The sequence below is a fragment of the Helianthus annuus genome, chromosome 9 (assembly GCF_002127325.2).
Source record: "Helianthus annuus cultivar XRQ/B chromosome 9, HanXRQr2.0-SUNRISE, whole genome shotgun sequence".
NCBI classification, from domain to species: domain Eukaryota; kingdom Viridiplantae; phylum Streptophyta; class Magnoliopsida; order Asterales; family Asteraceae; genus Helianthus; species Helianthus annuus.
In genome coordinates, this window is record NC_035441.2 from 120985528 (window position 1) to 121013192 (window position 27665).

The 27665-nt window shown below is 36.7% G+C and overlaps 2 protein-coding genes across 2 annotated transcripts; one reads left to right on the forward strand and one right to left on the reverse strand.

Moving 5' to 3' along the window:
- Positions 1 to 1813: 1813 nt before the first annotated feature.
- On the reverse strand, positions 1814 to 2689 carry LOC110876230. The gene has a single exon (XM_022124404.1). The coding sequence runs from the start codon at positions 2687 to 2689 to the stop codon at positions 1814 to 1816; it is 876 nt and encodes a 291-aa protein (XP_021980096.1).
- Positions 2690 to 19694: 17005 nt separating this feature from the next.
- On the forward strand, positions 19695 to 21945 carry LOC110876231 (DEAD-box ATP-dependent RNA helicase 53-like). The gene is made up of 5 exons (XM_022124406.2): positions 19695 to 19819; positions 19908 to 20239; positions 20441 to 20534; positions 21456 to 21654; positions 21727 to 21945. The coding sequence occupies exons 1-5, from the start codon at positions 19695 to 19697 to the stop codon at positions 21943 to 21945; spliced, it is 969 nt and encodes a 322-aa protein (XP_021980098.1).
- The last annotated feature ends 5720 nt before the right edge of the window (positions 21946 to 27665 follow it).

Here is a 27665-nt window from a genome sequence, read left to right on the forward strand (position 1 = left end):
TTCTTCGGGGGAACCGCTGCAATTAAAACAAAAATAATTAGTAACAACATTTATAATATATAAAATATAAGGACTACAAAATAATTTAGTAAAAGACTTACCGTCTGTCTCGTGTGTGCCACAAAATCCACCAGGAGGAATCGGCGGATCACCTGCGCCGTCGCCCCCATGTCCCCAGGGGGCCACATCCGCCATAAGATAAGCGAACATCAGCAATACCGAAAACATAATCCCTATAAAGTTACAAATGTTACAGCATGTGTATCTAATAGAAATTAAGGGAAAGTACAACAAGTGTAACTCAATTTCAAATAAATATTTCAAACAAGTGTTTATCAATTACAAATCAATATAAATTACAATAACTTTTCTTTTAGTCAGACTCCACATAATCGGGATCATCCTCATTACAATCAGCCTCGACCTCATCCCAATCAGTCTCGACCTCAAACACTTCATCGACGGTAGCCGTTGGGGGATCAACTTCAATTGAAGGCTCACCCGCAGTAACATGAGAAGATCCAATTTGAAAGTATTGGGTCAAGTCAATGACAAGTGGACAGTCAGATGAAGAGTTGTTGTCGACAACGTTAATATCTTCTAAGCATTTGTCAACATTTTGAACCTTATTGACGCGGTCATCACTTAATGGCCGATCCCAAATTCTTCGATGATTAACATTTTCGACTACCCACCTATGTTTATTTTTTTGGTTTCGAGACGTTTCTTGGATGAAGAACACTTTCTTGGCTTGCGAAGCAAATATGAGTTGATCATCTTTGTCCCATTCATGTTCAATGCTTTTACTGGTGATATTATTGTCATGGTTTACACCCCTTTGCGTATCAAACCACTTGCACCGAAATAGGACAGTGGAATAATCATTTGTATAACGCAACTCAATAATTTCTTCTAATTGGCCATAAAATTTCACACCGTTCCCTCCAACCACTTCCACCCCAGAGTTTTGCGTTGCGCATTTCTCTTTGCCCAACCCACCACTTCATTTATGATTAATGGTCCTTCTATTATATTTCTACCCGCCATGAAAGCCGATTGTACATTTGAAACAACATTTTTAATGACCCTTTTAATTCTATTGGCTAGCACTTTTGAAATAATTTTGTTAATCACACCTACTAGAGAAATGGGTCTGAAATCTGAGAGAGTAATCGGATCAGTTACCTTTGGTATCAGAGCAATAAACGAAGCACTGCACGAGTGGTGAATCGAACCGTGAGTATGGAACTGGTTCATGATCTCCATTACTATTCCTTTCACTTCCTCCCAATATGCTTTTATGAATTTGAAGGTGATCCCATCCGGTCCAGGCGACTTATCTATACAGCAATCCCATACTGCCTTCCTTACTTCCTGGATCGAAAACAGACTTATTAGGCCATCCGCTTCGTCTCCACTTAATGTTTTAAAACCTCCAGCTTCAATTCTTGGTCTCACGTAGATCGGTTCTTTAAATTTTGCTTGAAATGCCAACAAAAACTGTGTTTTTATTTCTCTTGGATCCGAGACCCACACCCCGTTTATCCACAGACCGCTGATCCTGTTCCTGGCTATATGGCTATTCACAATCGAGTGAAAATAACTGGTATTCTCATCCCCCAATCCTATCCACCTTACCATTGCCTTTTGTTGTAAATCCGATGCGATTTTCTCGTGCCACCTTTTCACCTTTTCTTTGCAGTCTTGCCAAATCACTATTTCCTCGCCCAATAGTGCTCTACTTTCAGCTAGATTATCCAATTGTGACAACTTATTCTGGGCTTCCGACAGATTTCTCTCCTCTTCCTCTTTTTTATTTTTGCGCCATTTTTTTCAATTCTTCTTTCACTGCCTTAAATTTTGTAGCCAATACCTCATCCTTAAATCTTGAATCACAGATCGAGTCTAAACCCTTCCTCACTGTCTCGTCAAAACCCTCCAAAGCGAACCAACTATTAAACATTCTGAAGGGAGAAGGACCAAAACTATTATTGGTCGTAGTTAAAATTAATGGGCTATGATCCGAGATATTTCTACCCAGTGCTAGTAGTGACGCATGTGGCCATTTGTTCATGAAATTATCACACACCAGGACCCTATCTAGTTTACTTAGATTGGTTCCATCTCCTGACAAAAACGTGTACTTCATCCCTCCCATATTATACTCGTGAAACCCCCCTCTACTTATAAAGCTATTAAAACATAGAGCTCCTCCTGCATCAAACTGTGAGTTAAACCTCTCTTCGGGAAACCTGACCTCATTGAAGTCCCCCAACATCAACCATAATCCAGTAATTGTGTTCTTCACTGCCAATAGTTCTTCCCACATAATTCTCCTACTTGTTTTACTCGTCGAGCCGTAAATATTTACTATGACCAGATCCGTATTTTCCCCAACTATCTTTCCTTTTGTCAAAATAAAATTTTGGTTTTTTACCTCCTGTTCTTTTTTGAAAATAGTGGCATTCCAAATGGATAATAAACCTCCAGACCGTCCCTCCGCGTCGACTTTCGAAAACTCAAAACTTGTGTTATCCCAGAACCTTCTTATTTTACTTAAGGATAAATCCCTAAATTGGGTTTCTTGAATGGCAAAAAAAGATAGATTATACTTACTTATTAACCGTCTGGCTTCGACTGCTTTCCCCGCTCCTCCTGCTCCTTTTATATTGATAGATCCAAAATTCATTGCTTCTTGGCATCCACCTGATCTTCAATAACCGAACCTTTTACCAGCGAGACATACTTCGACAGATGTACTCCAATCTTCTCTCCGATTCCAACTGTCGCATCCACTTCTTTATCCACCTCCTGTTCCTCTATTTTTTCTTTGTTTACGTCATCTGCGTGAGTCCCCAGCTCACTTTCTTCTTGCCGAGATAACTCAGAATCATCTTCTTCCTCCCATTCGGAATTTAGTTCATCCTCGACACTTCCACCATTATTCTCGAACAAGCTCAAATCCTCCTCTGCGATTCTAATTTTACCCTTATTTCTTCTTCTGTTTGTTCTCTTTTTCTTTAAAAATAATCTCCTTTTTGCTCTGTTTCTAGAATCATCGGAAAGCTCAATGTTAAGATCTGGAATCTTATTTTTAACAACCCCGTCTTGTGGTTTCAATATATTCGCACGGGCCTCAGCAAGCGAAACCCTTTTTCTTTTCTTTTGGACTGCATTATCAAGCCCACCAACTTCGTGAGACTGACTCCCTATCATATTTGAGAAAACTGGGCCACCTGGCCCAACGTTTACTTTTGGGGATACTGCCTCATTTGGCCCACCTATATTTGGACTCACCATTTGTTCACCATTACTGTCTTGACTTTTAATTGTGGGCCCCGCTTCATTTATTACCTTCATCCTCGGACTTGTACAATCATTAATCTCAATGGTCGGCTCCTCGATTCTGGGACTATTACATTCATGACTTTTCGGCTGAACATTTTCCACCGACTCTACAGTTTCTGTCTGTTCGTATTCCTCCGTCTCCTTCTCCGATGACGTTTCCACCGGGATCGGAACTGGTTCTTCAAACTTCTTTGTCTCCATGTTGTCCGGTTGAGGATTATCATTATTGACTTCTGTTACCTGATCCTCACCTTGGTACCTTTCATTGACAAATTCCGGTGTCCAGAACTGGTTAATTTCTGAGACCCAGACATCAAAGACCATATTTTTCCATCTACTTGGTACTTTTTCTTCAATTGTTGAGCCGTAATTCACAAGAACACTGATTACTTCCTCGTTAAAACATACATCCTTATCATCTGCGTCTGATTTCTTTATAATTCTTCCGAATTTTTCACCGATGCGTTCAAAAACTGTATCAATCCATAGTTGTAATGGAACTCCCCTTATCCCTAACCACGCAATTCTTTCATAAGGAATAGGTTCGCCATTCCACGTACTTATGTTACTAAACCACTCTCTCCAAACTTCGTGCTTCTCCCTAAATATCCCAAGTTCTTCTGCTGAATCGAACACCATCAATAATTTCAGACCTCCCATGTATCTAACCTGCGCCCTGTTCAATCTCAAGATATCCTTCATCCGGCTAACTCCTCTTAGTGCCTCTATATCATGTAGTTCACCAACTGCCGACAAACCTTTCCAATGTTTTAACGGAACCGATTTATTTGCAAATCTTAACTCGCCCTCCTTCACTTGGTGTGTCGATCTGCCTGCTTTTGTTTCACGTATCCGTCTCTTGGAGCCGCCGGCTGGTAGTTTACCGGAATTACGGGTTCTTTCTTCTTTTCCGTCCAAACCTTACTTTCCACGTGTCTTTTTTTCCACTTTTACAAATCTGGCTACGTTCGCCCTAATCCTCCATCCATAGAAAACCATTTGATTCAGAGCTTTAACCATCTTTTCCGCATCCTTCACATTGACAAATCTCAGAAAGCCGAAACGATTTTTTCTTTTATCCAATTTTTTGCGATGTAAGCGTCCACTATATGACCGTAGTTTTTGCATTCCGTCCATAGTTCCCCGTCCGAGATGTGAGGATGAATGTTTGAAACGAAGAAAGTAATCGCCTTTTCCTTTGTGGGATCTTCATTGTAATCATCTTTCCTGTTTGTGGAATCGACCGACCGGTTGCCGGAAGTGTGTATCTCTCCCTCTTCTCTCTCCATGAACAACCGCAGGTTTTTAAAAGGTTAATAGGATTCGTATCAGTCAAGCAAAACTATACACGATAGTCGCGACTAATAACAGACCTACTAAGCAATCAAAACCGTTGGTTTAAGTTTTTTTCTTCTATGTGGGAACCAAACAGTCGGCGAATGGATGTAGCAAGAAAGGAAATTAGGAAGAAAGGATAAGATTTCAATTCACAGAAATATGAACCAGAACGATCCAGCACGCAGAACCCCAATCTTGTTCACCGTCGAGCCGATACCGGAAAAACCAGCAATCAGCGAATGGATGACCACAAGAAAAAAGTCCGGCGATGAAGGATGAATCAATTATACCTTTCCCCCTAATCAGCTTTAGTCTACAATCGTCGAGCCTAACTGAATGGTATATGATTTTTCTCACCTGATTAACCCTCACCGGAAATCGCCTACCCTCGCCGGAAATCGCCTTGACTCTTCGTCTCCTCAAGGTAAAGTGAAAACAGTAGGCTTGATTGTCAAAACTGTTTTCGGATAACATAATTTAGGTCAACTTCCCGAGGGCATAACTCCCTCCATTTTAATTGAAATGACCTGATTCTTTTTGAAAAACTTACTTTTATGAGTCTAGAATTTAACCCACATTGTCTTGCATGATTTAGTCAAAGACTTAATTTTTACCAATCCTAGACATTTTATAACTCTGAAAAAATAGCCATTGTTGCCTTCAGATTTGAATTAATAATTTGGTAACCTTAAACCCATCTAAAAATTATAAAATAAACAATTTTAGAACAACAAAACGCATAGTTAACTTTCAGAATTTAATTCTTTTGTTTCGGATGATTTTTGTACTCCTGATTTGAATAAGAGTTGCGCCTTTTCGGTTTCGTCGAAGTGCCATAATGTTGATTGCGAGGAGGAGGTAGAAGAGAGTGTATCCGACCAAGTTTTGGCCCAGATTCAAAAGCAGGTTCAAATCGACAATGAAGAGGCAGCTACAGTTGCTCTAGGTAGAGCTTTGGGGGTGGATAACTTGTGTTATTTTGGTCCGCAGGTGAAGGAACAAATTGTCAACGATGGATTTCAAATTGGTGATCAATGAATGTGTTGTCTCTCAACATTCGGGGTATGGGAGTTCAAGGTAAAGCTTCTTGGGTTAGGAATTTAAGAATTCAAAATGAGGCTAATTGTGTTTTTTTACAAGAAACGCAGTGCAGCGATGTGTCTGTTTTTGATCTTGGGGTTTTTTGGGGTAGATGTAATTATCAATTTGAATGTGTAGAGTCTACTGGTCGCTCTGGTGGGTTGATTACCATGTGGGATCCGGGTTTCTTCTCAGTCATGGACGTCAAGAAATCGCAAAATACTCTACTTGTTGTTGGTACGATTAAAGGAAGTGGCGTTTTGACTTGTTTGATGAATGTGTATGCTCCTCAACAACCGGTTGCGAAGCGGGCTGTTTGGAACGATATTGAGCAGCACGACAGACGGGTTTTGGTTGGTCGCGGGAGATTTTAATCCAGTGAGGAATCGTTCGGAGAGAAAAAATTCTAAGTTTCATGTGTCGTCTTCCCAAGAGTTTAATGATTTTATCGATAGGACGAACCTTCATGAATACGGGTTACGTGGTAGGAAGTTCACTTTTGCTGCAGGGAACAAGTTAAGTCGGATCGATCGTATTCTAGTTAATTGGGATTTTTTTATGGAGTGGCCTTCCGCGGAATATAGAGCATTGTGCAGAGATAAATCAGATCATTCCCCGCTTATTTTGAAGCTTGTTTCAAGAAACTTCGGGCCGAAACCGTTCCGTTTTTTCAACTCTTGGTTAGATAGAGATGACTTCCAAGAGGTGGTTACTGGGATTTTAAATGAAGCGCAGGTAGATGGTGCTCCGGGTGAGCGATTGATGGAAAAATTTAGACTTTTACGCCAAGGTATTAATACTTGGAAGGATGATTGTATGCACCGTGAGTTGGAGGAAAAGCGCCTATTGGAGCAAGAGTTACACCAGCTTGAGACTATTATGGAAGTTAAAGATTTAAATGAAGAAGAGCTTTGGTCGATCCAAGAGATTAAGAGGAGACTGTTCGAGTTAGATAGATTGAGAAATAAGGATTTGCGCCAAAAAGCGAGATGTAAGTGGGCGATTGACGGAGATGATAACACCAGGTTCTTTCACGGGGTTATTAATAAGAGGAGGGTTGCGAATAACATTCCGGGATTGATGGTAGATGGCGAATGGGTGACCACTCCGAACATTGTTAAAAGAGAAAGTTCATTGAAAATTTAAACACACGTCCTCGGTTTTCTTGCGACAGTATTAAGTGTTTACCTAGTGTTGTTGCTGCGAAGATTTCGGTTCCGTTTACGGTTGAGGAGATTAAAGAGGCGGTGTGGGATTGTGGAGGTGATAAAGCTCCAGGGCCAGACGGGTTTAATTTCCGATTCATTAAAAAGTTTGGAGTCTTCTTGAAGCCGATTTTATTGATATTTTCAGGCATTTTTTCGATTTTGGTCAGTTCAGCCCGGGAACTGGTTCTTCGTATATTACATTGATTCCGAAGAAGGTGGAACCGACTGAGCTTGGAGATTTTCGGCCGATTAGTTTAATTGGTTGTATTAATAAGGTGGTTTCTAAAGTGTTAGCTAATCGAATCAAAGGGGTGATGGATTTGGTTGTTTCAGAATCCCACTCGGCGTTTCTTTCCGGTAGATACATATTGGATGGTCCTTTGATCACAAATGAAATTATTTCTTGGGCAAAGAAATCTAACTGGGAATTATTTATGTTCAAAGTCGACTTTGAAAAGGCTTACGATAATGTGAACTGGGGTTTTTTGTTGTCTATTCTCGAGCAGATGGGGTTTTCTCCTACTTGGTGCAAATGGATAAAAGGTATTATTTCCGCTTCAAAGGCGTCTATTTTGATTAATGGCTCGCCTACTTTTCAATTTTCTTGTCAGAAGGGCATTCGCCAAGGTGATCCGTTATCTTCGTTTTTATTTATTCTTGTTATGGAGGCTTTTTCGGAGATGGTTAAAAAAGCGTGTTCGAACGGTTTTTTTGATGGTATTCGTTTGCCTAGGGAGGGGCCGGTTATTTCTCACCTTCTTTTTGCAGACGACGCTATGTTAATGGGCGAGTGGTCAGTGTTTAATTTTACTAATATGAAAAGGATCTTGCGGATATTTTATTTATGTTCTGGCCTTAAAATAAATATCCATAATTCAGTTTTATACGGAGTGGGGAGACGACAGGGTGATGTTGAGCACATGGCTACAAGACTGGGTTGTAATTTCGGTGCTTTACCGTTTTCGTATCTGGGTATTATGGTGGGCGCCAATATGAAAAGAATTGGTCATTGGGATCCAGTGGTGAATTCGTTTAGAAAGCGTCTATCTAAATGGAAGGCAAATAGCATTTCTATCGGTGGGAGGGTTACGTTGATAAAGTCGGTTTTGGATAGTCTTCCTTCGTATTACTTATCCTTGTTTAAGGCCCCGGTTAGTATCATTAATAAACCTGAACAATTCATGAGAAATTTTCTGTGGGGTGGGTCTGAAGAGGTGAGGAAAATGGCTTGGGTTGCTTGGGATAAAGTGACGCTTCATATAGAAGAAGGCGGTCTGGGTTTAGCCAGATTAGATGAGTGTAACAAGGCGTTTTTGTTAAAATGGTGCTGGAGGTATGTTACCGAGACTAATGCTTTATGGCGTAGGGTGGTGGATTCTATTCATGGCTCGGATAGAAAGTGGGGTTTTCTTCCGGTTAATAATGGTGTTTCCGGGGTTTGGAAGAATATTGTCTCGTACTGTAGCAAAATCAAAGTTGATGGGGTGGGGGCGCTAAGTATGTTAAAGGGCCGGCTTGGAGATGGTAGTGTTCTTCGGTTTTGGCTTGATCCTTGGCTATGCAATGCCCTGTTAAAGGATTGCTACCCGAGTTTATTTGCATTGGAGACTGACAAGAAATGCTTAGTTTCTAATAGGTGCGAATGTACAGAACAAGGATTTGTGGTTAAGTGGTGTTGGAAAAGGGCTATTGTTTCTTTGGAGGAGGTGGGTATTCGTCAGGAGTTGGAGAGTCGTTGGCCGAGATATCTTTGTCAGAGCGAGAAGACGATTGGTTTTGGAACGATTCTAAGTCTGACCATTTTTCGGTTGCCTCGGTTAAAAGATGGCTTCACGGTACTCGTAATGAAGAGAATTTTGGTTTCAAGTGGTGCAAATGGGTCCCGGCTAAATGCAATATTTTTATGTGGCGAGCTTTTCTAGATCGTCTTCCTACCAAGACTGCGCTGCAAAGGAGGCACATTACGGTTCAGGATGATATGTGTGTATTGTGAGAGGATGGCATAGAGTCTATAGACCATATTCTTACGGGTTGTGCTATAGCGGCTGGGGTGTGGCATGGTGTCTCTTTATGGTGTCGTGTTCCTACGATGTTCGCTTTTTCGGTGAAAGATATTGTTCAGGCTTTCGAGCATTATGGTATTAGTGGAGAAAAGAAGATCGTATTACAAGGCATTATTATCATCACGAGTTGGAGGTTATGGAAAGCTAGAAACGAGAAAATATTTTCTAAAAAGGAGCGGACATTATTTCCGAAGTCAAAGCTTTGGGCTTTCTTTGGTACAAACACAGGGCGCATCAGGGTGTTTTAGATTGGGAGAAATGGTGTAATTGTGATGTAATGTAAATGTACTCGTTTTCGGGCCTTTATTCCTTCTTGGAATAAGGTCTTTGTGTCTAATGAAAGTTAACCTTCAAAAAAAAAAAAAATCCCTAAACATGACCTTAAATCTAGCCTAAAACTCACATCCAGAAACTTATCAAAACATCAACCTATTCAACCATGGTTTGACATATAATTCATGTCGAACCCCTAAACTACCCTTAGTGAAATAAAATGGTCATGGTTTAGCATATTTAACACTAACACTTCAATCTTAATACTTAAACACTAACAAAAACGTCATCGTTCACTATAATGGTTTATCCTTTACATGAAGTAGTCCTTATACGTGATGCCTGTGTTGTAGCATTCACGTAGGACTACCCTCTCAACTTATTTGTGAACTGTGTGTAGGATATCTAACAACACTATCAAGTAAGTTTCGCGACCCCATTTATACTTTTTTTAACTTTTAAACTGGGGGAGAAACATGCTAGTGGATAACTATTTTAACTTTATTGCTATGTGTGTGTTATTTACAATAGACATGATTTGGGACAACTTGAACTTCATAACTATTTAACTTACGCAGGAAGTCGATAGACAAGATTTAGTAGTAATATTTGGGTTGACACCCCCTGCTCTTGTTGTAATATTGCTAGCTAAAGTATATGAACGCCACTGATTGACACTTGAGTGAATATCTCCACTTTGAACTTTGAATTGTGAACTGTGAACTTTAATTTTAAACTTTAGTGTTCTCTGATGGGCATTAGTTGAGCAAAAACTTGAATGTCACTGGGCTTGGTTGTGAGTCGTGTGAATCTATTATTTATTTAATTGTGATAAACATGTTACGTACAAGAAAACTGAACAGAAACATTACTTGTTTACATTTTTTCGAATCATTAAACCTACGTACTCAACAACTTTATAGTTGACCATTTTAGCATGTTTTTCAGGTTATAGAAATTGATATAGCTTCGACTGGATTTTTTTAGAAACTTGCATCGAGATTTATGTATTTGTTGATTGCATGTAGACTTTTATGTAGAACGTGTATTGTGACACGTCTCGAATAAACGCATATTTCTCCTGTATAAATTGTTATGATATATGATCGTCGCATTCCTACATTTCTGCCTTGGTGGAGGTGTGATACTATCTTGAAATTCTTGCAAACTTACTGGTAGTTCTTTCTAACTTAATTATTATTCTTGCTTTAAGTTGCAATTTTTTTTTGGACTAGCCTGATGCTCTTGCCAATTAGAATGATTTCTAATTATTTTCTCTTGCTTCTTATGAGATTCTCAGTTTCTTGCTAGTGATCAAAAGATCATGTAGATCCCAAAACACTCTGGATCACAGTGATGGTGATCGATTCACACACAAACACCTATTGATTAGGTGTTTGAATGTGTAGAAAGGTGAGAAAACGAGAAAACTAGTAGTAATTAGAAACCGAGACACAAATACTCATAGAATGATATAAATCCCAAAATATCAGATTCAATGAGCTCATGGATATACAATTTAAGCACCAAAACGTCACACTATGGATTACACATACAAATCCCTAGTGTGCACACTAAACAACTATATATAGTCCTAAGCACGATGTACTTGTAAGAACGCCGACACCTTTATAAATACGCTGTAGGACTTGGGTCATAATTTTATTAATAAAACTAATAATAAAAAAATAAAGATACTCTCTTTAAACATTTGGGAAATTGTAGTACATGTACCGTGTACAAATTCAAACGAAAATAAATATGAATTACAACATATTTAATAAAACAATCGATTCAAACCAATATCTTCAAAAGATAAAGTCTTCAATTTGATCTTTAAGCGCGTCTTGAACCGCGTCTTCTTGTACAATAATTTCCTATAAAAGGAACAAACAAATGTTGACGGTTGTGGCTGAGGCACGTGTTCAACACGCTTCCTTTAAAACAAATTTCGCGCCTCTACTAAAGACGACGCGTCTGTCTCCCAGGGTACAACAGTCGAAGCAGTTTGTACTGCCAGAGAAGGCCACGCGCCCGAGGTTACACCGGATAAAAACATTGTGTTAGATCTTTTGGAAATTAAGAATAGAAATGTAGTTGAATCATGTAGAGAAACTTATCTCTATATGTTCCCAACATATGGGTCATCAAGTACTTCTTCTTCAAGGACTCTTCATGCATATCTTTATGTCTCCTACTTGAAGGGGTAAGGTCCCAAAAACCCCATAAAAGGCGCTGAGGACCATACCAAAACCTTACTGATCAAGCTTATACCTTGCGCGGCCGCGCACTGGTCTCACAAACAAAGATTTAAAGAACAATCAAACTGTCAAACACTTGCGCGCCCAAAGGAAATCATAAACCCTTGCGCTTCCTCCCATAAACAAAGGATGAAAATCCTAAGATGAATACTTCCGCCTTTATATCCAGACTTGGATATTATTTACCCAGACTTGGGATTTATTTATTCACCTGTCTCCACACGATAAGGTGCCACACTAGATTACAGTAGAAATCTTCTAGAAGAAATATGATCATGCACCACCAAGACGGTTACAACCGTCTGGACACGTGTCACCATCTCATGCATCCCTGAATTCACAACGGAAGCATGCAATTGGAGAGTAATCTCCACTTAATCACTTTACACGTGGAAAATCCCCAGCCTTTGATCTAAGTCACGATCCGTGTGCTCTAACACCGGATCAAGAAGCTTGACGGAAGGGAGTGTAACCGCTTACGGGGTTAGCATCTTCCGTCAACTTTTCACTAACGGGTTTTCCTGCCAAAAATGACTCCCGGCTATAAATATGAGAAAGAACCCAGGTATGAATCCAAGTTACTCACACTTAAAAATACATCTTCTTCTCCATTACCAATACTTATTCTCACACCGGAGTCGGGTCAAGGAGAGAACCCCCTTTCTCCCCTTGGCGAGGCTAACGGTGCTCTTTTTTGCAGAGTTATCAGAGAAGAAGATCAATCGGATCTGAATCAATTGAGTGGAAACCAACCTTTTTATGCGGATTCAAACCCCCTAGATATCTCGGTTCCGACCATTTATCTAGTGTTTCTTCACTACTTGTATCCTTACTCTTGTAGTTTTATATATAAAAAAAACTCATCAAGTTAGGCACATAGCCTACTAGTGAAGAGTTCAAATGAGAAGAAATTATAAATTAAGAATAAAAAGAATAAATGGTAGAAAGGTAATTTGAATAAATCATTTAATGAGTCTATTCTTTATTTTTGCTATTCAAATTAATGAATCCTAACCATTAAATGAGTCATCCTACAAAATAGTTTTGCATCTTACACAATAAAACAACATGCACATGATCCTATGTATTCAATGTTTCCTACACCGTAAAAACAATGTTTCCTACACCATAAAACCAATGTTTTGCTGTAAGGTATATAATGTGAAGGACCCCAACACTTTTAAATAATTTTGAGACTTATAATAAAATATGTGTAGGACACTAATGTTTTAAATAATTTGTTCACTTCTAATAAAATTGGTGTAGGACCAACACATTAATGGTGGTGAGGAGGAAATTATTGTGGCATTAATAAGACTTGAGTAACCCTTTATAATATTTATTAGTATTCTACATCAAAACGTCTATCCTACCCTTATTAATTAAAGCATTAATTAAAACTAGACAAAAATTATATCTTGATTCACAACCATTGATCAAAAAAATATAGGGCCTGGATTAATTTATTTTTCTTCTTACAAGAAGATTCTTCTCAAATGAACCTCCCCCTAGCCTACTATTAATACAAAGGAAATGGGTAGAGACAAGTTTCACTTAATTAGAGATTTATTAGAGACATAAACTCAAATACAAACTAATAAGTTGACATAAAAACTCTACTTAAGAGTTTATGTTACATAGGAAGAGTCTACTACTTAATTAGAGATTTATTAGAGACATAAACTCTAATAAACACTAATAAATTGACATAAAAACTCTACTTAAGAGTTTATGTTCCATATGAATAGTCTAGTAAATAATTATAATTTCATTAAATTATAATCTTACTAAAATAATATCCATTCATAATATCTAAATTTTCAACAATCCCCCACATGAATGGAGATTGATCAAAACACACAAAGTTTCCAATGGAACATCGACAGTTGAGCATTGCCGGATAAGTAGGTGTCCCTTTGAACTTTCCATTGTGAAGCATACTTAGCCTCCTAGCGGTTTGTAGACACGATGTCCTTGAACAAACCCCCATTTATGTAGACGACAATACACTTCACACAATACTCTCCTTAGCCGGGTCATCCCCTCATAGTCGTGTCAAATAATGGTCGTGGAACACTTTCCTGGTTCTGCGAGAACTCTAGGAATTGTGCCCCCAATTCCATTCGAAGCGACCCCACTTCTCTCTAACATAGGTGATTCTCCTTAAATCATTAAAAGCATCGTGGTTATCATGATTACGCAAAATCATTTACCACATAATATGCTTAGCCTCACAATTTGTCACTAAATTTTATAGGAATGAACTAGGACGTATTTAAACACCCTTTTATCGTTTAGGGAGTATATATTACCATATATACTAGCTTATGCATATCAGCTATGCCCCCATAGTGACCACCCTTAGGCATATGAATGCGTTGTCCTATTGAACTTAGATCTTGGGATCTCCAGTCAACTAAGGTAGGTTTCCTTCACACACCCTTTTTCCATGGGCTTTAGTCTCATTCCACAACTTGATCTCTAATAAACCCCTAGGTTGTTGGATCCATAACATTATCTTTGTCTTTAACAAGTCACTAAAGATAACTTTGCAGTTGAGATCAATTGTCATGACGTGTTCGTAACTCGAAAGTTAACATTGCCTATTGTCAACTTCTAAGACTATAACCTCAGTGGCCACCTGAATCTGGTTATAATATTTGTCTTAGAATGATACATTTATCATTTAAGGAAAACACATCTCCATTATGCACTACGACATTTGTGTCCTCCACTTAGTCGTATATTTGCAGTGTTAGATTGGATTACAAAATCCTTATTGCCAAAAACAAATGCAAGACACCCCCACATTGAAGTGTTATTAGATAACATCTAGATAGGTTAATGAGAATCATTTCTACATACCCTTATAGGGTTGTTTCTTAAATGGATCCTCCCCCACATTTCTTGCCATTTGATCAACATTTCCGTAACACCACTTATGGCGACATTTATACACATATGATTGAACAAGATCAACCTCATTATATCAGTGAATTCAACTCATATTGCATTAGCTTACATAAGCTTCCGAGCTGAGCAAAGCAACACATGCCATTGTCATAAGTTTGTCACCAACTTAGAATAATTCTAATTTAACATCTAGAATAAGCCTAGACAATGAGTTCTTCTCAGTAGCTTTTCGAACAAACTCTTAAAAAGTTACATGTCTTTTCTTTATAATGAATGAAAATTCTCCCTCAACTTTGTCTATACACAAATTCTTTTTTTGTTCATACACATTTGAATGTTTAGAGTTAATTAGTCTTCGTCAAGACCCATAATTAACCAAGTACTAGTCTAGCATGCTTTAGACTACAATACTTTAGCATGTGAACAGAAGAAGCATCATTCTGATTATTCACAGCCCTAAGGATATCATAATATCACTTTGCAACATTTATCCCGTGTTAAGACAAAATAATGAGACTTATTCATAATCCTAAAATATCAATATTTAGGAAGGTCTCACAAATTATTGTATATAGCACATAGCTAAATTTTATCATTCATTTAAGGAATATAACTTGTTTACCTTTGATCTCCAACACTTTACCATTGACTCATAAGGACTTAAACATAAGTCTTAATCCAAGTCACTTGGTGAACACATTCATCACCAACAAGATGAATGTTCCTCGTCTACAATCACTATTATGTGTGACATAGAGTCATCTAGATTGACACTCAACAACATGGCATTCATAATTTTGCCATAAGTGATTTACACACAATTATTGTTATTCATTAGGAGATATGTATATTTAGGATGCTCTCCCAAACGAAGGTAAAATCTCCATATAGTTCTAACAATAATCAAGTGGTAGACGCATCTACGTGTAGATCACTTGGAACAAATCTCGCAAGATTTATTATTCACACTTGTGAATTTTCCAATGACTTCTAACGAAGTATGTCGACATGAATCTCGTTTGTGTATTTCATCTCACTACACTCAGTACGTTATTTCATTATTCTCTCATGATGTGGTTACACATTTGATATCTCGTCTTTGACATTTAGTCAATGCAACAACTAGTAAGTTGTTTATGTCCAAGAATTTTCATGTACTATCCGTTTAAAACCATATTCTGTTAAACAATGTATAATTGGCGTTATAATTATTTTCACAAAAATAATTTATACGTCACAAACATTAGTGATTTATTTCTTTGTAAAAAATCGCATGTGTTATCCGAAGATATTGAACACAAAACAATAAAATACATTGGAAATTAAATCATAAGTGTCGAACACTTTTGAAATTTAAACGGAAGTATAGACGATATGTAGACATCAAATATCAAAGTTCTTTGATCCTCAACACTTTATAATCTGACCGAAAACTTCTCGATCATATCGTCCTATGGCATATCTTGAGGTACTCCCTCAATAAGACTCCATGCACTTGTAAGTACAAGTTCCCCATTTCATCTTGAAACTTTAAACTTGGACAATTATGCTCAAAACAACACCAAGTTGTTACACAGAATACATTTAAGTAGTAAACTTGAACAATTAAATTTGTTCACAACAACACCAAGTTGTTTTTTTTCCACCAAATAAATGACTAATTAAGTGTCATCAAGAAGCTCTACTCAAGAGTTTTTCTTTTATTCACCAAATGCTACTTCTAATAAGAGTAGTGAACCATTTGAATTATCAATGTTATGCAAAACTTTGTTTCAAAAATTATTCAAAACAATTTTGCAATATACAATACTAAGAATATCACTTAGGGTTATGAAAACATAGATCAAAACCCAAAATATCAAATGGTTTTATATTGTTTAGTCTTACTACACATGTACTAAACATTTTCTAACACACATGTTAGAAAAAAAATGTTATAACGAGCACATTATAGAATCGAACGTTTACATAAAACGTTTTCCAAAGATATAGTTTATAAAATAAACTATTTCTCATCATTTTTAATGCACACATAGGCAATTAAATGTTTACATAAAACATTTCTGTTCATTATGAACAATCTCTAACCTTGTATTCGTGATACATATTTTCTAACACACGTGTTAGAAAATTTAAGTCATGTTATGTATACAAAACATGACCAAATTAAAGAATTAAATGTCATCATTAAAATTCATCAAATTTCATCAATAAAACTCTACTCAAGAGTTTCACCAAATGAAAAGTTAAGAGTCTCAATAATTATATACTTAAACTCTAATAAAACTCATTAAATGTCATCAATAAAACTCTACTCAAGAGTTTCACCAAATGAAATGTTAAGAGTCTCAATAATTATATACTTAAACTCTAATAAAACTCATTAAATGTCATCAATAAAACTCTACTCAAGAGTTTCACCATTTGAAGAGTTAAGAGTCTCAATAATTATAGACTTAAACTCTAATAAAACTCATCAAATGTCATCATTAAAACTCTACTCAAGAGTTTCACCATATGAAGAGTTTAATTAGTAATTATAATTTCACTCAAATGGATTTAGAAATCACAAATTAAAGTTGGTGATAAATCCTACACAACTATACCATCATTTTATGATAATTTAATTCTTGAAGTCAATCAAACATCAACTTCAATGTATGACATTTTATTTCTAATTCATACAAAGTATTAAAAACAGTGCTACAACAAATTACTTATATAAAATGTTTACATAAAACATTTCAAAGCATTTGTATTTTAACTATTTTTAACAGTCATGTTAAAATGAAAGAAATTCTAACGCGCACGTTAGAAATATTAGCATTTCCACAAAATGTTAAATCGACTTGCTAAAAACACATATATGGTTCAAATAAATAAGTCATTTCTAATACACACGTTAGAAACTAAACAATTAAAAATTGCTTCCAAACTAACGCTTTTCATGAAAGTTTCTAACACACATGTTAGAAGACAAATGATTACAAAAATCATTATAAGACTTATTTAATTTGTTCATATCAATCCATGGGTGGATGAAGAGCCTACTTTAAATAGAGACTTAACTAGAGACATAAAACTTTAATCAAGTAACATAAAACTCTTATTTAAAGACATAAAAACCTCTACTTAAGAGAATTTAACGTTTACAAAAAACGTATGGTTTACACCAATAATTCAGGTCTAACACAAAAGTTAGAAAACTTAACGATTCCCAAAATCGTTTTAAAACCAAACATTTGAACCAAAACTATTCGTTTTGTACCACGGTATAGGATTTAAGATTGTATCTCAATCTCAAGAAATCCAAACACAACAAGTTGTACTACATACATATTTCCCAAAAAAAATATTTATAAGATCATAATCTCTAAAAATATTTTTTTTATTATAAATCTTTTCGTGAACCCAAAATCCTTATAAATAAGGTTTTAAGATTGTAGCAACAATCTTAAGAAATCTGTTTTAAGCTTGTAGGACTTGGTCACAATTTTATTAATAAAACTAATAATTAAAAAAATAAAGATACTCTCTTTAAATATTTGGGAAATTGTAGTACATGTACCGTGTACAAATTCAAACGAAAATAAATATGAATTACAACATCTATTATCTATATTAAAACAAAACAATTTTGGCCACTTGGCATAATTTTAATCCACTAATTGACACCTGGCAATTTAATACTCCTCTCAATATTGATTTGAGCGGCAATTGTTCTACTATCTTTTCCCTCACACGCTCTGTTCTTTCATCCGCTCCCCTTCAAACCCTAAATCTCATCCCGTCACGTTTTCTTTTCCTCAGAAACCATGTTGCTTTCTTTCTCCTTTTCTTTTCCTGTCTCATCTATCGGAACAACGATCTCACCCGTTACCGTCTTTCTCCATCTCTTTACCAAAACCCTACCTCTGAATCTGAAGGAATCAAGCAACATCAGGTATGTTAATCTATAATCCGTTGATGATTACATTGTAATGTATGTTAATTTTCTTATGGTCCATATAAGTTCGTATTCTAGGGTTTTGAAACAGTCGCACTAAATCCTCTACAGGTACTGTAAGCAACTGTTGGTATTTAATAAGTTATTTACATAAGAATAACAAACAAATATGAGATATGATAATAGGTTGAAGTTGCAAGGCCCATGGACAAGAAACGGAAAAGGGTTTATGAAGATTCGCAAATCACTCAGTTTCGTGAGATTTTAAATAACTACAAGCCTCAAAATTATGAGTCAGTCATGAGTTCTTTCAATGGCTACCGTGACGACACTGTTCAAAAGGTTTGTTAGATATTGATGTCCTTTTTCAAAAGAATAATATATCTGGTACTTACACTTTGATATTCTTTTCTGCTTATATTTCGGATCCTATAGTTGCTGATCCCCATGAAGCTGCTACCAGTGGCTGTTAGAGATAGGTTACTTGGAGTTTTACGACTCGGTATTGCTACTCGATATGATGTAATGTTATCCCCTGATTTAGTTTTCTGTTTTGTCTTTTTGTTGGAAAATATGCTTGGGGGAGTTGACATTTGGCTTTATAATATTTGTATTTGTTCTTTTGCAGATCGAAGTTGAATCCCTAAACCAACTGGGGTAGCCCAGTTGGCCACCGACACCCACCTCTTCCCAGAGGTACCGGGTTAGAGTCTTGGGAGTGGCATATGTCGCCCAGGGTAAGAACTCGGCAAGGGGAAGTCACCGCGGAGCTAGCTTGGTCGGGTAGCGGCTCCCGGAGTGAGATCACTCCGGCGGTTGGGAGGACCGTGCACTATCCCCCCCCCCAAGTTGAATCCCTAGCTAATCTTGCGGAACTACCTGAATCTACAGCCATATTAGTTCTTGATCAGGTTATATTAAGATATCTGTATGTTATACACAAGTAAGTATTAATTATGCTATTATATCTTTCTCTACAGTTTATGTTATCGGGAGCAGAAGAAGAGTATGACAAGGGAGCATATCTCACTTCACTAATTTCAAAGGTACATATTAAGTTTTGGTTTTAGCCAGAATTTCACACACACACACACACACACACACTTAAAACTTCAATATATTGTATATCTCCTTTCGAATATCTTACATGCCGTTTTTTTAGAACAATTTATTCTATCTACCCAACTGAACCATCTTAACCGTTTTTTTTAGTAGAACAATTTATTACTTTTTACTTTTTGTAGTAATATCTCCTACCGGCATTATGGTTCCTGCACTAGAAGGCCGAGGTATCATCGGGCGTGCAAAAACGAGAACTGGGAAGACATTAGCCTTTGCAATTCCTATAATTAAACAACTCACTGAAGAGGATGAAGACAACCGAAACAGGTACCTATACAAAAAAAAATCTTCACATCTTCCTTTTGAATAATATATTGTATGATCTAAAGAGGGGTTGATCTCTGTTTCTTTAAAGTATCGCAGGACGCCTTCCAGGAGTTTTAGTGCTTGCACCGACCCGAGAACTGGCAAAGCAAGTAGAAACAGAAATCAAAGAGTCCGCCCCGTACCTACGCACTGTTTGTGTCTATATCGGTGTCTCTGACACTTTACAGAAAAATCAACTGTCACGCGGCGTTAATATAGTGGTTGGCGCTCCCGGAAGACTCATTGACCTGGTCAACTGTAATGTTCTTAAATTAGGAGAAGTTCAGTTCTTGGTTCTTGATGAGGCCGATCAAATGCTTGCGGTTGGTTTTGAGGAAGATGTGGAAACGATCCTTGAAAAACTTCCGCCACAGAGGCAGAGTATGCTTTTTCAGCAACGATGCCCCGTTGGGTTCAGAAACTCTCGAGGAAATACTTGAAAACACCATTGACAATCGATTTGGTGAGTTTTGAAACTATTGAAACATGTTTCGCTTATAAAACCCGTCATTTGATGTTTTCCGATTCGTGTGATATTTAATGTGTTTTTGTAACATACCTTTTGTGCTAAATGGACTTTAGGATTTGTGGAGATACTCAAAGCAAGATTGCCTTTCTCCATGGCGGAAAGGGTAGATTCTTTGCCGTCGGACATCGTGGAAATAATTTTGAAAAGGTAAAGAAACTAATTAGGGTTTACTATGTGTTGCGGGAAGGTGTTTGAGTACATGTTTATGTTATGTTGTTGATGATGATGGTGGTGGTTTTTATTGTTCTGTATTAGTTGGGTTGATAGATCATTTATCATTTATGCCTAAATTGAGTATGTGCATATTGAGTTATATAGTATAGTGATGAAATTAATTATTGGTGAAGTGGGGATGAGCTCGGTATCGACTGGTACCGAACCAGTACCAATACCGGTAAAGTACCAGAACCGAAAATCCTCAAAAGTGGGTACCGGACCGGTACTGAAAATCTCAAAAGTGGGTACCGAATCGGTACCGAAAGTGTACCCGGTTCGGTAAATTCGGTACTGATACCGGGTACCATTTGCTCATCCCTACAAATAAGGTTGTAAAATACTTGGTTGATTGACGATATATAGATGGACATTATGAGTTAGATAAATGCCAATATCACACTGGCCATTGGAAGAAAGAAAGTAGTTGATTTGTTCTACTGATTATAAATTAAATATATTTTAGGGGTCATCTTCTTATATATATTTATGTTTTTTACCTATGGTATACATTTAAATAGTTGATAGATCAATAATGTAGTTGATAAATACGTGTTCCTGAATTCGTGGGTACGATGTTGGTTATGTTAATAAAGCCTTTTTCACTTATTAAACTATCTTGTATGGCTGGTGTGAGAGGAACTGCTATAGCTATAAACGCGTGGGTTGAAAGGGTGTGCGCTTTTATCTATTTCAATGTAAGCATGTTTTGGAGATCTGTGCTTTGGATCGTATCATTAATAACTCTACCAGTACGTGCTTTGGCTGCATTACACCACGAGAAACAGGTGATTAGTATCATAATAACATTAATAACATTTAGGTTTAGTAATAATGTTAATGTGATGTTAACAGTGGGAAAGATTATGCGCAGCTGCGAGCACAGCTATATGAGTTACGAGATAGATTGGACTCTCTTATATGGGATAGAAAGGAACTTGAAGAACATATACGAGTTGCGATTAAAGAGCATGAAATGATGGAAATGATGTTAGGAGAACTTGAAGATGAACATGAAGAAGCAATGCATAGGATTAAAATCTTGGAGACCGAGGTACGGTTTTATTATCTTTAGATATTGGTTATGTGTTTTGTAGATGATGAAATGTTCTACGTTCTTCGACAGTTGCAAGATCTCAAGGATGAAAACCACTGCCTAAAGGAAGTTCATGGCAAATCAAAATGGGACCCGATAAAGCACAATAAAGAAGGAATATCACCATGGATATCAGATCGATATAGGGTCACTGGGATTGCTCTTGGAATTAATGTGCTTCCAGGCTCCATCCTCATAATCTTCTCATGCTTCAACCTCAACTTCAGCAAATTCAGGAGGAAGAGTTGAGTATCTTCCAGGCTTCCAAGGACCCCTCCCTTACAGCCATAAATATAAACACACACCTTGATTTTAACATGAAATTGCAACTCGAAGGCACATTCATTATTATTGAACTAAACCAACTTTGATAAACCATAAAAAGAAACATTCGAATAACCAAAATGTATGGAAATATGATGTTACATGTAAAAAGCTTAATTCATACGTTATTTCATTTCGTTGCATTTTCCTTCTTCAGTCATGTATTTGAGTTGCAAATCGTTTGTAAATACTTCTATCTTAGGTAGTTATTTCAATGAAATGATGTCTCCATTAGCGATTTTTGAAGGACAATTTCAATTCGATAATTTTTGATACAATACTAATTAGCGGTTTACTTGGGCATTTTTAGTGTATGCTTTCTTAGAATTAATATTACTAATAAATACTATATTGAATTATTTATTTATATATATTAATAATAAATACTATGTTGATTTATTTTATATATTAAATTATTATCGAGATAATTCTTTTTAACCAACGGCATTGAATCTCATTTATTTATTGTTTCAACAAAACTATTATTTGTTAATGGTAAAAAAAAGAAGGGACCTCTTCAATAATTAAGACATACGTCAACCAAAGCATAGTTGTTTTATATACGTTTCTAAATATGATAAGTTTTATAATTTCAAAATATGAATAAAAAAATCGGGTTAAACGGGTCATGTGTTCGGATTCACATGTCTGAAGCAAATTTAAGGAGTGTGTCAAATTAATAAATCATTCGACCGGTTACTCTATAAGAGATAAAACTTATTCTAAATTAATAAATCTTTTTTTTTCAGGTGGAAAAGTGAGTCCCGCTAGAAAGTGGTCATAATCTTGATGTTACGGACCTAAAAGTGCAAATATAATCCGTTGAGGTTTTCTTGGACCTAAAAGTGCAAATATAATTCAAACGATTGCTTCAATAAATTAAACTTATTCATTTGTGTTTTAGTCCATCCGCGAACCTCGCGGGTTCTTAAACTAGTATTTAATAAAACAATCGATTCAAACCAATATCTTCAAAAGATAAAGTCTTCAACTTGATCTTTAAGCGCGTCTTGAACCACGTCTTCTTGTACAATAATTTCCTACAAAAGGAACAAACAAATGTTGACGGTTGTGGCTGAGGCACGTGTTCAACACGCTTCCCTTAAAACAGATTTCACGCCTCTACTAAAGACGATGCGTCTGTCTCCCAGGGTATAACAGCCGAAGCAGTTTGTACTGCCGGAGAAGGCCACGCGCCCGAGGTTACACCGGATAAAAACATTGTGTTAGATCTTTTGGAAATTAAGAATAGAAATGTAGTTGAATCATGTAGAGAAACTTATCTCTATATGTTCCCAACATATGGGTCATCAAGTACTTCTTCTTCAAGGACTCTTCATGCATATCTTTATGTCTCCTACTTGTATCCTTACTCTTGTAGTTTTATATATATAAAAAACTCATCAAGTTAGGCACATAGCCTACAATTAATACAAAGGAAATGGGTAGAGACAAGTTTCACTTAATTAGAGATTTATTAGAGACATAAACTCTAATAAAAACTAATAAGCTGACATAAAAACTCTACTTAAGAGTTTATGTTACATAGGAAGAGTCTAGTACTTAATTAGAGATTTATTAGAGACATAAACTCTAATAAACACTTATAAATTGACATAAAAACTCTACTTAAGAGTTTATGTTCCATATGAATAGTCTAGTAAATAATTATAATTTCATTAAATTATAATCTCACTAAAATAATATCCATTCATAATATCTAAATTTCCAACATACGCTACTCCCAAAAGCATTTATCCCTTATTTACAAACAAGTTACAAGCCCCTTGGATTTTGGATATCCCACTAAAACCCTAAATACTTAATCTAGTATCAACGGCTTTAACGGTTCCAACAATATCCTTCTAGACCGTTGCACACTAGATTGTTTTTCTTTAAACTTTTGTGCCTTTGCCTGTTGATGAAGTCGCTGCTTGCTTGGCTTATGGTTTCTCCTGATTTTGATCTTTGCTTGATAATGAAGTCGCTGCTTGCTCAACTTTTTGTTTCTTTTGGGCTTCCTTCTTTTCTCTAGCCTCTATCGTCTGCAGCAACTCTATCATTTCTTTCTTCTTCTCTTTTGCCCTCTCTACGACTCTTTGAAAGAGCATAGCTTCCTCAAGCAGAGGGTTCCCAGCACCAACGCATATTTTGTTTCCATACAAGGTGTTTAAATCAGAAACATGAAACATAAACATATCGATAGGATCGAACACCTTGATGATCTCAACCCCATAAGTTCCCTTAATCACAGCTTCGCAAATCATGTTGCCATAGAACCATTTATCGAAGTTTTGAAGCATGGCAAGTTGTTCTGAAGGAACTATGACTGTTGTAAGAACCTTTGCAGGATTAATAACATAATTGACACACCATTGTCCAGTGAGAGGGTCAATGGTTACCTTTGAGACTCTTCTTCTTGGCTTTTGAGGAGTAAACACTTTGAATCCTTGAGCATACTCCCTCCAAATCAAACTTTCTAAACACGATCTAACTGAGTTGTTTGTTGGATTTATCATATTTTGTCTTCCCAAGGCTCTTGCATCGCATCTGGGTAAAGATTGTAGATCTTGTGTAGTTTTAAGGTGTTGAATATCACCGCCTTGCCTTTTTTACAATAAGCAGGCCCTTCAGATCACAGTACTTCCAGGTGATAATTCTGTCAAGGCTTTTAGTTTTGTGAACCTTGAGGATTTTTCTGAAGTCTTGGATCTTCTCTCTTTACTTCTTGAACCAACTTGGCCTTTCAGGCTCTAGCTTCTCACCATCTAACGTCTCATAAATGGTTTCTTCTTCAAGCCCCCATTCTTTGAAGTTTGGTGGCATCTCATCCATACTAACAGATTCTTCATTACTTTCTTCTCCACCAGCCTCAGATGAACCAATGTCATGATTATGAGCCTCTAGGGCCAATACGTTATTCTCCAACACCCAATGAACCAATGTTTTCAGCTTCCTGTTTCTTTTTGCCTTTCTCTTCTTCTCTAAACTTGTTGAAATCAAACAATTCCTCAAAGCTAATTGTTGACTCTTCATTTGCCTTTTCTTGAAGTTCCCTTATCATTTCATGTAACTTCATCATCACACCGACTTGAAATTAGATATAAACTGTTTGTTCAGAAAACAACTTTTTCCAATACACGGTTTTTCTTCTTAGTTTCGTTCAGCTTTTCTTTGAGAACCTTGGTGTCTTCTACTTGGCTTTTCAAGGTGATAATTTCTTTTGTAGCATACTTACCAACTTCTTTTGCAAGTTGCTCGTAAATATCTTGGTCGTTTGGGAGCAGGGCATACGACTCAACTTCAGTCTTCTTTTTTAAATGAACCTTTTCTTTTTCAAAGGAGTTCCCGAGCTTGCAGCTGCTTCATTAGGGTCGACAATCAAAGTATCAAGAAAGGAATCATCTACTTCTTGTTGAGTGCTGACAACCACCAGTGTTTCAGACTATGCCATTGCAACTCTTCTTCGTTGTTTTTCAACCTTCTGAAATTCCCGAACTATGTAGCTTCCCTTATCCTTTGAATTTCCTCTGGAGTTCTCCCTGATCTTCTACCATCACCCAAAAATCCTTTTGGAATATCATCAACATCTTTTGATCCACTCTCATTAGTTTTTTGCTTTCCCTGAGCCAACCTTTTAGCGTCGATTTCTTTATGTGGCGGCGGTTGCGGTGCCTCTTCTTAAGATGTTCCACTCTCCTTAGCTTTTTGCTTTCCCCGAGCCAACCTTTTAGCGTCGATTTCCTTCTGTGGTGGCGGTTGCGGTGCCTCTTCTTGTTTCTTTAATTCAGCATTCTTTTTTAAACCTTTTTACTTTTTGAAATTTTCAATAACTTATTTATATATCTGAGCAGGATCCATCCATCTGAACATCTTTACCCATTCCTTAGTGTGGCATTCGGTAAGAGACGATCGGTGACTATGACAAACTTGTATAGATCAGCGTCGTGTGGCAGATCCTTATGTTGAGAGTTAATGGCGATTTGTAGGAATCTCGGATACATTGCCTATCTTGAATGAATTTTTTTAGTGTTGCCGATCATGCTTGTGAAAATCAGCCTAAAGAAGTTAAAAGATTGATGCATACACAACTTCAGCATTGTTGCAGACCAGTCGAGGTTCAAACCATCATAACCTCCTTTTTTGTGTATCATACAACTTGTAAATACATGACAGATAAATCTCCAGTCCCTAGTCAGCTATGTGGATGTGATACCAAATTGTAGATCCTAAAACACTCCGGATTATAGTGATGGTGATCGATTCACACACAAACACCTATTGATTAGGTGTTTAAATGTGTAGAAATGTGAAAAACTGAGAAAACTTGTAGTAAATAGAAACCAAGACACAAATACTCATATAAATGATCTAAATCCAAAAAGATCAGATTCAATAAGCTCCTGGATATACAATTTAAGCATATATCAAAACGTCACATTATGGATTACACACACAAACACCCATCCAAACCCTAGTGTGCACGCTAAACAACTACATTTAGTCCTAGCTCGGCTTACTTGTAAGTACATCGGCACCCTTGTAAATACACCGCCCCAAAAAGCATTTATCTCTTATTTGCAAACAAGCTCCTTGGCTTTTGGATATCCACTAAAACCCTAAAATGTTAATATAGTATCAACGGTCTTTAACGGTTCTAACAGATCAAAATACTTGTTTTACCGAAATTGAATTGCTTGCTTTGACCAAAGTTTGGTCTTTACTTGCTAATTTAAATCACATTGATTTGATCTTTCTACTTGCTCTTTCTATTTGAATAATAATAATTCTACTTACTCTTGTTGTTTAATCCAAAAATGGTTCTACTTGCTGACTTTTTTAATTGAACCAAAAAGGTTCTACTTACAATTTGAACCAAGAGTGAAAGAAACGATTTGACATGAAGGTTTAATTGAATCAAAAAGGTTCTACTTGCAATTTGAACCAAGAGTGAAAGAAACGAATTGACATGAAGAACAACAGAACAAACTTTTGATTTCCGAGTTCCCCTTTTGATCGTTCGATTGCAAATATGAGAGATGTCATTGTTATTTTTCATCTTGATCGATCGTTGCTTTGATAAAAAAAAAAGAAGACAGTTGATGCCTTCTTCTTTGTTCCTTATTCCCTGGATTGTTTAACACTGGTGCTTTGATACCAATTGTTGGTAAATCAGACATGAATTTGAAAAACAATTTCAAGATTGAACGATAACCTTTCTAATAAAGTTGCTTGTATTGAGAATTCATTCAACTGATTCGACACATACACGATGAAGCGTGCTATAACCATAACCTAGATCGACATGGTGTTTTAAGAAATGACACAACCCTACAATCTAAGACCGGTTATTGACTTTTAAATATTATATACATACCCCTTGACTTTGACAAATACAATAAGACTCTAAATATGACTTTCTAATAATGACATAGTTGACCCAAACTAGAAACAGTTAAGTTTATGGCTTTTAAGTTATTCACTACTAAATGAGTATCACCCACACACTCTTCCCGCCAAGACTCTGTTGGTGAAAGGCGTTACCGACGAGAATCAGCCGTTGAAAATGTGACGGTAATATGGTGGTGGGTAATTTTTCCGACTAGACATACTGAGAGATTTGTGACGGATGTTTTAGTGAGGAA